At 38.4% G+C, this 13,303-nt stretch overlaps 1 protein-coding gene across 1 annotated transcript; it reads left to right on the top strand.

Annotated features, from left to right (window-relative positions):
• The first annotated feature begins 1,276 nt into the window (after positions 1-1,276).
• pank1b (pantothenate kinase 1b) lies at positions 1,277-12,887 on the top strand. Its single transcript, XM_053512032.1, has 7 exons — positions 1,277-1,795; positions 3,518-3,870; positions 4,337-4,590; positions 7,656-7,832; positions 7,948-8,071; positions 9,224-9,349; positions 9,520-12,887. The coding sequence occupies exons 1-7, from the start codon at positions 1,507-1,509 to the stop codon at positions 9,577-9,579; spliced, it is 1,383 nt and encodes a 460-aa protein (XP_053368007.1). The 5' UTR covers positions 1,277-1,506; the 3' UTR covers positions 9,580-12,887.
• Positions 12,888-13,303: the final 416 nt, after the last annotated feature.

A 13,303-nucleotide genomic window follows, 5' to 3' on the forward strand; every position in this document is an offset into this window, starting at 1 on the left:
CATTACTCTTAAGGAGCTTTATGCATGCCAATTATTGTAAAATCTTGTATTTTTAGTGTATGGGTATAAATCTGATAAATGATATTAAACAATGAACGTATTGTTCTTTGTGAAATCTGACACAAAATGAAATTAATTTCACTATTTTACTGATATTGTTAATATAATTAACACTATTATAGGATAATAACTTCTACATTTGAGGGGTATGGCAAGTGAAAGCTTGTGGCAAATTAGTTCAAGTTTAGTGGTTTTTAGTGTCATCAACAGGGACAGAGCACAGTGATATTAAACAACATTGCCCCGGGACTGTGGTGCTACATAAAACAACACAGAAACTACACATAACCAACTTAAAGTATCAGCACAAAATTGCATACAGTAAAATGGAAACATCCTCAGACAGTGCACACAATAGTTATGGGCACGGTAAAGGAAAGTGGAATGCCAACCAGTACAAATTCTAGGGTGGAAGAAGTGCAAAGATGAAATATACTGCATTATAATACTAAATTGGAACAGCCAACTTAAACCTAGGCCAAATACATATGAGAAGCACTTATTATTTTTTAACTTATACAATTATTACCATTGTTTGACCAACACTTTTTAAAATTAGAATATGTCGACAGCACTGTCACCTTGCACCTCCAGGGTCTGGATTCGATTTCCGCCTTGAGTCTGTGTGCATGAAGTTTGCATGTTGTCCACATGCTTGGTGGGTTTTCTCCCACAGTCCGAAGACATGCAGATTAGACTCATTGGTGTTCCCGAATTGCCCATAGTGTGCAATTGAGTGTGTATTTGTGTATGTGTGTGTGCCCTGAGTCTCCAGTTTCCCCAGTGAGAAAATGCATGAACCAAAACGTGTGAGCATTATTTTGATTATGCTGTTCGAAGATCCGTTATAGAACCCTCTCATTCTGTGTAATTTATATAATATATAATGTATTAATAGCTGAACCTTACTTGCTCAACATATTGTGGTGCATGCAATAAAACTATGGGTGTTTATTTACGTCTGGATGCGTAGCAGTTAACGATGTGTAGCAGTTAACGTGCCAAATAAAAAGACGTATGAAACATAATATGAGCGCACAGTAATTGGGCATATCTGAGTAACTGGAATACAGTAGCAGAGTGAAATGAGGGCAGAGGTGAGACCAGTGCGTATTGCCCCGCTTCACCCCTCCTCTCCTCCTACCACTCTCCACTCCTTCATTCCTTCCTCTGTATCGTGACGTTTGCTTCTGCGCGTGACGTCACCGACCGGCTGTTTGACTCGGAAGCTGCAGTGCTCGAGCGCAGCGCGTGAGGAAGGGAAAAATGACCGACAGCGACATCGAATTCACGTCGTAGACAGCGGAGAAAAGGCGTTTTTCGGCTTATCAGTGACAGCTCCCCGATTTACTACAGCCTTTACTCGGTTCTGTTTAAGGTTTTCATTGTGTTTCGTCGAAGCGTTCACAGACTCGCGTCTAGCTCTCCCATTAGGTGTGAGAAGCCATGGAGAACGGCAAAACACCCGAGCATAATGGGGCGCCTTCACACTACACCAACGGTCTGCTGAACGGGTTTCACCCGGCGCAGGCTGAAAAGAGCGGCGGAGGTGGCGTTAGTGTCGGTATCGCTGGAGGAGGAGAGGATATTGACTCGAACTGTAGCGGTGGCCATAATGGGATCGAAAATTTCCACCATCTTCTTCAGCATCAGGACGTCGCGCATAACAACGGCTCTCCTGCTAAACGCTGCAGGCTGCGGAGACGCGTGGATTCGGGGAGGAAACACCGACCGCGTAAGTCGCATCGCCTCAGGGTTTTGGTCCGGCATTTTACTGCCGCTTCCTCCAGGAAAGATATGACATACAACTGACTAACAGTAAATACTAAGCGATTCTTTTTCAAAGATGTAAATCACTAAAGACATTTCCACGTCTAAATTAAATGTGGAAAATTTTAAATAATAGACTATATATATATCATGCACATTTTCATCTATTCAGCCATTTCCAGCTTCCGAACCCATCTCCACTGCGTCCTTGAAGAATCCAGAGCATGCTATGTTATAACATTTTTATTTAAATACACTTGACATGAAATGGTCATGACGAACACTGAATTTTTTTTCCTGTAATCTAAAAACAGCGACGGTAGCGTTTGGTATATGATTGAAATGGCCCTGAGTGCATTATATTGTGAAATCGTGTGTATGGTTCTGAAACCGAATTTGATTGGCCGTCACAGATTCAGGAGATGTGACAAAAACACGACCACTCTGACTGACATGGCTTCACAACCAATCAGAAGCGAGGCCCATAAAAATGGGCGGGGCGTATTGCTAACATAATCGAAATAAAGTCAGACTGATCACACAAGACACGTGAAATGTAGCTTTATTACAGAAGGGAGTGCATATCATATCTCTTTCCTTGTAACAATGTTACATCCCTCCCTCTGTCTTTCTTTGTGTGTGTGTGTGTGTGTGTGTGAGAGAGAGAGAGAGAGAGAGAGAGAGAGAGTGTGTGTGTGTGTGTGAGAGAGAGAGAGTGAGAGTGAGGGATAGGTTGACATTTTTTTGGTACGTGCCCTTCATATGTTCACATTGCTCCTTATGCCTGTCCAGTACTTTGCTCTCCCTGAGCCTCATGGAGGGGGTAAACACACCTTTCACCTACATGTGCTCCTGCCAGTCATGCCGTTTCTTTTGTTGAAATAGGGTTAAAGTTCCTTTATCAACTCAATAAGGCTTTGTTGATAGGGTCCACAGATAGCAGATACATCGTAAAAAATGGATAGGATGCATAGCATATAATCCAGCAAAGAAAGTTCAGGGTGACCCCTATCACAATTAAACACATCTATTTCTTTCCAATGCATGCTTATGTTGTTCCACTAATAATAAAGTCTCTTGATTTATATTATGACCACATTTGATCAATAAACCCATTCCTGCATGTCCTTCTTTGATTTTATCACTTAGACTCCTCAAATGGGGGTGCATATAGAAGTTAACGTATAACAGCATATTTTTCGATGTGTTAAGGTATAATTTGCAGTAATTCATATGTTTCTACCTAATATATGTTTAAAATCAGGAAAAATACTTTACACTCACTCCGAAACATAGTCCTATTGTTTAAATAATTTTTACTGTGTACATGTTCTACCATGTTGTTTCTCAGCGTACTGATGCCCGAGGACAATTGTTCTCTCAAGCACCAATTCTAAACATTTTGTTGTCATGCCTTTGCTATTAAGGCGTGTTTACCCAAAGAAAAGTTTTTGTTTGAATTTAGTTTTTTATCCAAAAGAATTGTTTGTGTAGATGGTCAAAGCTAGTATCAACATTTTAGCTTAACCTTTTAAAAATTTAACGTTCAAATCTAATATTCTTTTAATCTATTTAACATTTCACTAAAGGTGACTTACATAATTCACCTTTTACTGTACACTAGGGTGTTCGTGTATGCCAGATATGACAAATGTCCGCTTCTAATGGTTCTAACGCTGTATTTTAGCCTTTCCATGGTTTGGCATGGATATCGGAGGCACTCTGGTGAAGCTGGTCTACTTTGAGCCTAAAGACATCACAGCCGAAGAGGAGCAGGAAGAAGTGGAGAGCCTGAAGAGCATCCGCCGCTACCTAACCTCTAACGTGGCCTACGGCAATGCGGGCATCCGTGATGTACACCTGGAGCTGAAGAACCTGATCATGTGTGGCCGCAAGGGCAACCTTCACTTCATCCGCTTTCCCACACACGACATGCACAGCTTTATCCAGATGGGTCGTGATAAGAACTTCTCTAGCCTGCACACCACTCTGTGTGCTACTGGAGGCGGAGCCTACAAGTTTGAGGAGGATTTCAGGACGGTTAGTTAAAAAAAAAAAAATATATATAATATAAAATTATATATAATATAAAATTATATACTATATATATATATATATATATATATATATATATATATATATATCAGAAAGGAAAAAAGCTTCATATAGTGCTGATATTCCAGTACGTCATATCTTCCTACATGCATACATGTGATATCTTGGCTACTAAAATTATTAAAGTGGCTGACATGAAAATAATCTTCACTGTTTTTCATACTCTTACCAAATTAGCCAAGCCTACCAAGTCTGTCCTCACAAGTTTGCATATTTTCTCTGAGACATGGGGGAGGATGCATTGCTAGGAGCATTGGTACTGCTCATATGACTTTTTGGAATACCCCACAAAATGAGACCTATACCACAGTTTATAAGCCATCTATTTATAGTACATTTTGGAGAAGACATTCAGTGATCGTTATCTCTCATTGTCTGTGTTTATTTCTAGGTGGCAAATCTGGAGCTGCAGAAGCTGGATGAGCTGGACTGTCTGATCCAGGGCCTGCTCTACGTTGACTCGGTTGGTTTCAACGGCCACCCAGAGTGCTACTTTTTCCAAAACCCATCTGATCCCGAAAACTGTGTCAAGATGCCATGTTGCCTTGACAATCCCTTTCCCATGTTGCTGGTAAACATTGGCTCAGGGGTCAGCATCCTTGCAGTTTACTCAAAAGACAATTACAAGCGCGTCACAGGCACCAGGTAAATGACCCTAACACATTGACAACAAACTTACCTTGGTAAACATTGGCAAAACATGGTTTATTTTTCTACATTCTAGAACACTGGAGATTTCAAAAGTGTGAAATAACACATATAGAATTATATAATCAAGTACCAACAGCTACACCAGTCAGTTATTTTAAGATCCAAAGGTCAACAGTTCTTGCAAGAATTTGTGCATTTGCAAAACCCATCAAGCACCACGATGACCATCCCAGGACAATAACACCAAAATTGACCTTTGCCACAGGGAAGTTACTGTACGGTGTTTGTGTGTGTCTATAAGGGCACCTGTGCAACTTCTTATTAACACAAATATCTAATCAGCATTCATTTCAAAGAGTTTGATCATTGCATTTAGGCATGTAGACGTTGTTTAAGCAGTCGGCTAAGGATCAAGACCGAGTATTAGAATGAAGGAAAAGGTGATTTAAGTGACTTGGAATGTGGCATGATTGTTAGTACCAGGTGAGCTGGTGTGTGTGTTTCTGGGAAAGTGGGATTTTCACACAAACATCTCTGGGGTTTACAGAGAATGGTGTAAAAAAGAGAAAATATTCAGTGAGCTTCAGTTCTCAGGCGGAAAATGCCTTGTTGATGTCAGAGGCCAGGGGTGAGTTGGACCTGATAGAGAGGCAAAATAAACCTAAATTTCAATCTTGTTACAGCCAAGGTATGCTAAAGAGAAACTCTGCAAGCACAACACACTGAACCTTGTAGCATACTGTCTACAGCAGCAGAAGACCACACCGGGTGTCAAACCTGTCAGCTAAGAACAGGAAACTGAGGCTTCAGTTTTCTGGTCTGATGAGTTATGATCTCTGCTGCGACATTCAAATTACAGAGCCAAAATTTGGCATGAAAGCATGGATTCATCCTGCCATGTATGGATGGCTCAGGCTGGTGCTGGAATACTGAATCTATTGCATGCAGAATAAAAGCGGTTCTGAATGCAAAAGTGAGTCCAAGGTGTACCTAAAGTACATATATGTGTACACACGTGCACACATACACAAGGGGACTCGTGCTACACTAATGTACTTATCCCAGCTTTTCACTAGCGCTTGGATACCATCAAGTTAGAAAGCTTTCTCAGCATGGCCCTTATTCACTACTGGATTGAAATTCTTTTATGCACCAATTTATGTATCGCCACACTGACTTCAAAATCTTACACAGTGGAACCTCGGATTACGAGTAACACGGTGAGTGTTCCGCAAGATTTGTAATAAACTAAATTGAAAAACAAGCAAGTGTTGGTTTACGAGTACCGAGTATCATTTATCACGCATTCACTTCTTGCTTTTATGCCGAGCGTCATATGATCACAACTGAGCCAATGTTTTCTCTCTCTTGCACTGCAGAATTGTCAGTAGTCGTCTCCCCTGCTGAGTCTTAGTGCACGTCTCTCACTGGTATAATCAATTTGTAAGCACGTGTGTACAGCACGCGTGTACTGTTTCTTATAACACACGTGTGCGTGCGTGTAAAGCAAAAGAAAGTCTCATTAGAGAGGTTAAAAATACATTTTCTCCCTCTCTGTTTCAGCCTGTTATGTGTGTGCATGCGCGTAATTTGACACTGTGCCCCTTCTCTCTCACACACACACACACACACTCTCACCTTTACATCCCCCGCAACCCCTTCATGGCTTCACACACTCACTCACTCACACTCTCTCTCTCTGCTCTACACAGAAACACAGCTCTGTCGCGATTCTTTTCAAAGGTAAAGTGCAGGTTCATTTGTTTGTTTGTTTTACTTTACAGCAGTGAATCCGTTAGTATGCGCTCATGCGAGTGTCATTAGCGATGTTCCTTGCTAATTATTCCGACAAAACAGTCTTTCCGTTTGTGTGTGTTTGTGTAAAATTAAAATAAGAAAGAAGAAAGGTTTACTGTGTAAGATGAAAATGGAGGGGCTGATTCCTCTTCTTCGCTTACTTTAGATTTATACACACACACACACACACACACAACTTTTTGTGTGAAAAGAGTGAAGGAAGGGTAACTATGTAAGACGAAAAGGGATGAGACGGGAACGGCTCCTTACTTCAGCTTCACACACACAGCGCCTGTGCGCACACAACGGAAACACTTATTTGTCGGGATTTATTTTTCCTTTTTTTTTTTTTTAGGTAAAATGCAGGTTAATTTTTTTTTTTATTATTATTTTTATGTATTTTTTTTTTTTGGCTGTGAAACGAATAATTTGAGTTCCCACTATTTCTTATGGGAAAATTTGATTTGTTTTATAAGTGTTTTGAAATACGAGCATGCGCCTGAAGCAAATTATGCTCGTAATCTAAGGTTCCACTGTATACACAGAAAACTATCGCGTTGATTGGTTTTGAGTGATGCGTAAAAAACCCACCTCGAGGAGAAAAAGCACTGTATTAGTAAAAAAAATAAAAAAAACGCTAGATGCTGTGACCTAAGGGGGCCATAACTGCTCACATCATCCCTTGTACTCAACATTATTTTAATTATGCCACAGATTTAACTTCAGGCAAATCCTAAAGGATTGGCAAAGTTTTATTAAATTCTGTTTAGTCAGTTTTGTCCAATGCTGTGACAAAATCGTCTGGACAGATATAAAGACAGACATGCAGGGAAAAAGACATGCAGGAAATTTCTTGTCCTGAAATGAATAAGACAAAAATCAGTCATCATGTTTTATTGAGGAGCATCTGTTCTGAAGACATTCCTATTGCTAAAAACTTACAAAGTTAAAAAATTATTAATGTTGAATTAATGTGTCCTTACATAATGCTTTATCATATCCCTGGCCTTGTTTAAATAGCAAAACATTTTTAATTTGTCTTGTTAACATCAGCCAAGTCCCGTGAATTAGCTGTTACTATAGAAATGATAATGTATTAGAATAAGAAGATTAAGTTAAACTTGTGATTTGCCATCCCGCCAGCATCTGCTGTCTTTTGTTAGACCGAAGAGATTGAACTGTGCTTTAGGATATGTGGGTGTAAAATAATGTAATGTCCTTTCTGTACTGTGGCAGTAATAAATAATCTGTGTCATTCTCAGCTTGGGAGGGGGTACGTTCCTCGGCTTGTGCTGCCTGCTAACTGGCTGTGAGACGTTCGAGGAGGCGTTAGAAATGGCAGCGAAAGGGGATAGTACCAACGTCGATAAGCTGGTAAAGGACATTTACGGTGGTGATTACGAGCGCTTTGGTCTTCAAGGGTCTGCTGTAGCCTCCAGGTACCAAATGATTTATTTTTTCATCCATTCAATAAGTCCTCACAGCAATATAATGCTTTGTCTTTATAGAAACTATGGATCATCTTTATGGAAGTGCTTTACTTTTGTCTTTTAGTTTTGGTCACATGATGAGCAAGGAGAGACGTGACAGCATCAGCAAAGAAGACTTGGCCAGAGCTACTCTTGTCACCATAACAAACAACATTGGGTCCATTGCCCGCATGTGTGCTGTGAATGAGGTTTGACTATTTCTTTGTGTAATGTAACAGCTATGAATGATATCATTCATTCTGCAGTAAGAATGAAAGAAAGCACTGAAATGTTTTTATTTTTTTACATCTATCTTTTGCTCAGATCAAATTCTTCTTTATTAATATGAACTGCCTCTAAAACACTTGATAATTTCAGCCATACCCACCCAGAAGAAAGCCTGTTAAGCCTGTGGAAAACTGATACTGTGTGCTTTCAGCTTCTTTACAGTGTTGCCTTGTGGCATGGAGATCAAGCAGCATTGTACAGGGCTATCAAAGCACACAGAACAACACACTCCCACCGTGCTATTGTCCTTGTTTGTTTTTATATGTTTGGTCATTAGAAAATGAAAGTAGTGTAGCTCTAAGACATTTGTCTAACATTGTTACATTTGTCTAAAAGAAATGTGAGATTAGTAGTGGGGCGTAATGGAAGAGATCTGAAATGTAGTTATTATAAATCCCAACTGGTAAGACAATAAAGACTCAGAGTCTCATTTAACGCAGGTTGCATCCATTTTTTTCCCTTTGTAAATGCAACACTGCATTACACTTTTTTATTTATATTTTTTTTGCAAAGTCATAAGTGAATAGATTATCTTATGTAATAAGGTTACTTTATCAGAAGTTTTGTTAAATATCCAGGTATTTCCAGGAGGACCCGACAGGGGGCGTTGTGAGGCTGAAAGTTTTCCTTCCACTTTTTTCTTGGTTCTTGGGAAACAACTTGTTCTGTTAGCAGTCAATAAATGCATAGTAACCATTTTAGTGTAATTGTTCAGGCTGTATCTTACAGAATATATACAAATTATTAAACTAAAATCTTGTGTCCTAAAGAAATCACAAGAGATAACACTAGAGACATCGAAATGACAGACAACATCCATGGGTTTTCATCAAATACTAAAAACACCTTCCGATCATTGTTGTAGGCAGCTTATTTCAAATAACCTAGATCTCCCTCTTTAGATAAGCTTGGCTTGGCTTTATAAACCAGACTAAGATCTGGAAATAAGATGGTTTGAGGTCACATTTATGCTTTAAATGAGTAGACATGACTTTGAATGTGTAGTTTTCTGAACCCTGAGGCATAAACTACTTCTTTTTTTTTTAAATATATTTTTTATTATTTTTATTTAGAAAATTGAAAGAGTTGTATTTGTTGGGAATTTCCTGCGAATCAACATGGTTTCCACGAAGCTGCTAGCTTACGCCATGGACTTTTGGTCAAAAGGACAGTTGAAAGCCCTGTTTTTGGAACATGAAGTAAGTCTTTAATGTTAGTTAATGTGAACCATATTAAGAAAGAAATATTTAACTTTTTCAAGTACTTACTTTAACTGACTGTTTTGTACATAATGAAAAGGTGCTGAGCATGTTTCAAAAAGGTTGTGATGAACTTGCTGACCATTTTCCATTATTTCCCATGTATCCAGGGTTATTTTGGGGCTGTTGGTGCCTTCCTCGAGCTACTGAAAATGACAGATGACCTTTGAGGCATTGAAGAACTCCTGAACTTTTAAACCAGAAGCTGCTGTAAGATGTCCAAGAAAGCCTCCTCTCTAACCAGGACAAGCCAAGTCAGCTGTCTGAGATCATGTTTGAAAGCTTAATCTAGATACCGATTTCAGGTTTGGAGGGTACTGTGGGTTTGCCACTAATAAGAACGGTACAATCTGCTGTAAGATAAAGTGAACATGGTTATGTCAGTAGACAATGCCCCATAAGCCAAAATCTGATGATTTTTAGACTGATGCTGAGCATTTCTACAGAATCCTTGTTGTGTTATATGTTTTAACTATTTGGCATAGAACAGGACTTGTACAATAGATTTAAATTAATCTAAAAGAAATCTCAAAGTCATGGTTCCATTGTATTATAGTCTTCTTTATCTTACCAAAATTTTTTAGTGAGATTTTGCTGACATTTCTGGTTTTTAAGGTCCAATGAATTAGATTTTACGATTAACCCTTAATGGTAGTTTATATAATACATGGCCATCAATTCATTTTCATAGGCATTCACTCATGGCCATAGTAACAAAAAGTCATACATGATCTGGGTAGGTGACTTGCTTTTCCCTTCATATTGGCCACACTGGAGTTGCATCCAGTTTGATGTTACAGAAAGCAAAAGAACATTTGACCCAACATGATTACCAGTTAGTAATATGCAATGTACAGCAAAATCATTCCATGATTAAGATGTAAGCATTACTATGCACACCTCAGTAAACTAAACACTGTGGTCCAGCATTAGTGTAAACAGGAGACTTAGGCCTGAACAGCAGGGCACGAGATTTAAACTTAGTACTTATTGACTTTCTTATTTATGTTAAAAGTATTGTACAGTTTTAAATCAGTTTAAAAGATCCATAGGACAAGTTAGCAGTGTTCACTTACTCACTCATCTTCTATACCGCTTTATCCTGTATTCAGGACCGCGGGACTTAGCAGTGTTATCCAAATCAAATCAATTATATCGGCTTGTGGCATTTGTAAGATTCCTTCACCTGAATATTTAGAAGCTATAAATTTTGGGACCAAGATTTTTCATGTTTATCAATCATCAGCTTTTTGATTTGTTAGATTACCTGAGTGCTGATTTGTTCACCAGTAACAATATGCTCTACTTTTATTTAATACTCTGAATGATGAATTGTTCACTGAATGACTACTCCATTCACAATGACCATAATTCTATTTAGCCTTGAAGTGTAACTACACTGTAATAGATGTTGTTTTTGTGGGCTTTTAAATTAGTTTTTATTTAAACAAATTTTTTTTGCAGATTGTATCATTTTACTGTTAGTCATGTTTGTGCCATTATCTGATGGTATCATATTTTCACTTGAAACTTCTAATTGAGCCTCTAAACATACCCCCTACACTTTTCCAACAAATGCCTTTATTGACCTCTCTGTACATTTATCATCGACACTCTGTGTGTTTCTTTTAAAGAATCCCAGCATAGTGTACCTTTAAAATAAACATGCACCTTTAAAGAACCTGCTCCAAAGCTCCATCCAGCAGTAAGAGTAGTTCTCTGTTAGTCTGAATGCCGACAGAATCCTATGTTCCTATGAGAATGTGCCAGTATGAAGAAAGGGGTTCTTTATCATTTGGCAGAGAACTCGAAGTTAAGGTTGTTGGGTTGAAAGAGGGCTTGGCAGCTGTTGGGTTGAAACAAGGCTGAAAATGTAGACCATCTTGAAAATCCAGTCTCTGTAATGAATTTACAAACACTCTGCTTCTATGTAAATGGTTTGCCCTTACTAACCCCTAGATTGTGTATGTGTATCTACCTTTGCAAATAATGTGACAAAGGTATGCAGGATATCAGCATTGCAGTTCTGTTGACAAACACTGCAGTATTTAAGGCAAATATAGAGTGTTAAGCTAATCATAGTAAATGAAGTCAAACACTACTAATATTTTTGTGTCACCTCAAATGTCTAGTGTTCAATCACCAGCTGTCACCAGCCACATATACAGTACATGTTATATCTCCATTTAAATTGATTAATACTCAGAAATTCATTTATAGGTGGAGACACATAGACTATTAAGCTTCTGCAGACATTGCAATGCCAATGGGAATCAAGCATTCCCTTTTATTGAATAGAATCTCCAACCTATATATATGATGCTGGAGTTCATCCATGTTCTTTTATACATTTTTCTACTTCATTCTCCCATTACCTCTTAGTCCTCAAAATTGCCTTATGCTGTTGGTCGCCATTTTGACTTCTGAGTATCTGTGTATGCACGATGGGAGTCCAACACAACACTGTGTTGATTCTTTCAAGTGTTACAGGGTGCCTTTTTACTAATGGAGACCAGACTTTTATCTGTGCATTGTCCATCATCTAGATGTCATTGTAAAATGTTGGTCTGTTCATCATGTTGTTGTTGTTTTTTTTGTTGTTGTTTTTTTAATTCAGGAAATTGAATCCATATGTTAGTACACACTGTTTTAAGCTTTGAGTCACTGCAAACTGAAACTACACAAGGCAGAACCATATGAATATAAAGCAGTGTGAGAAGTTGAGGCACTACAGTCCTTCCCATTAATGTTGAATATTTGCTTGATTTGTTTGCTCAATGCATGTATAATAGATCTTAGCATATCCTCAAGCATGTTCTTTTACTTTTGTTTGTCTTTTACCTTCACACTAGCCGGTATAGTCATACCCAATGCATCATCATCTCAAACCTTTAAAGCATTGATATGATATGGTAATAAAATCCGTTTAGAATCTGGTCTTTCCTTTTATAACAGACGGTCATCTCGTTCCGTTTAGCAGTAATGAGTTCAACATGCATTGATGGCGTACCAGAATGTGTTTGGTCTCAGCTGTGTGGCACATACTTTATCTGTTAAAAGGCAGTATATTACCATGTGTATAACACTCCTCTTCAGTGTTGTCACTCTGACCTGGGTGTGTGTGTGTGTGTGTGTGTGTGTGTGTGTGTGTGTGTGTGTTTATATGTTTATGACGGGGCCAGGACTCATTTATGCCCAATGTGGAATGACCAGTTCATTCCAAACTGCTCTGAAAATTTATTAGCTTTTTCTCACAAAGCTCCTATGATTTTTTTCCCCCTTTTAATTCTCTGTTGTCAACAAACCTTGTGAATAATTGTAAAACTCTGTTGTCAACAAACCTTGTGAATAATTATTAAATGTGGTAAATGGGTAAGAAGTTCATGGACTCTTTTAATGCCTCTGTGTGCACGTGTACATGTGTGTGCGAAGCGAAATAGTTACACAGTATAAAAATGAATAAAGTGTTTACTCCTTACATGCTTCTTCTCATAGCTTTATAAATGCTCTACATCTCACCTCGTTATAAATCATTAGACAGAAGTCACCACTTCTGGTGTCAGAGCACACTAAGTCCCCGACTCCCAACTTAATCGGTATAAAAAATTACATTAGAATATAAATTTCTGTCTTTATTATAATTGAATATTAGATCATGGTGGTGTAGGGGTTAGCACTGGCGCCTTGCAACTCCAGGGTCACGGGTTCGTACTTGTTCTCCCCGTATTTGGTGGGTTTCCTCCAACAGTCCAAAGACATGCAGATTAAACTAATTGCCATTCCGTTGTCATATTTGACTAAATATTTATGCTTCTCTTTTTTTCTTTTTTTAAATCAGTGTTTATGTAATCGTTTTCATGCACAACGTATATATTTTTATAGTTTATAATAAAA

Source organism: Clarias gariepinus, chromosome 14 (genome assembly GCF_024256425.1).
Source record: "Clarias gariepinus isolate MV-2021 ecotype Netherlands chromosome 14, CGAR_prim_01v2, whole genome shotgun sequence".
In the NCBI taxonomy this organism is placed as follows: Eukaryota; Metazoa; Chordata; class Actinopteri; order Siluriformes; family Clariidae; genus Clarias; species Clarias gariepinus.

Bases quoted from the DNA above. Each gene is read 5' to 3' on its own strand.
- pank1b (XM_053512032.1), top strand. From the start codon at position 1,507: ATGGAGAACGGCAAAACACCCGAGCATAATGGGGCGCCTTCACACTAC. The intron at 8,072-9,223 runs GTTTGACTATTT...ATTTTTATTTAG, and splicing joins GCATGTGTGCTGTGAATGAG to AAAATTGAAAGAGTTGTATT. The intron at 9,350-9,519 runs GTAAGTCTTTAA...CCATGTATCCAG, and splicing joins CCCTGTTTTTGGAACATGAA to GGTTATTTTGGGGCTGTTGG.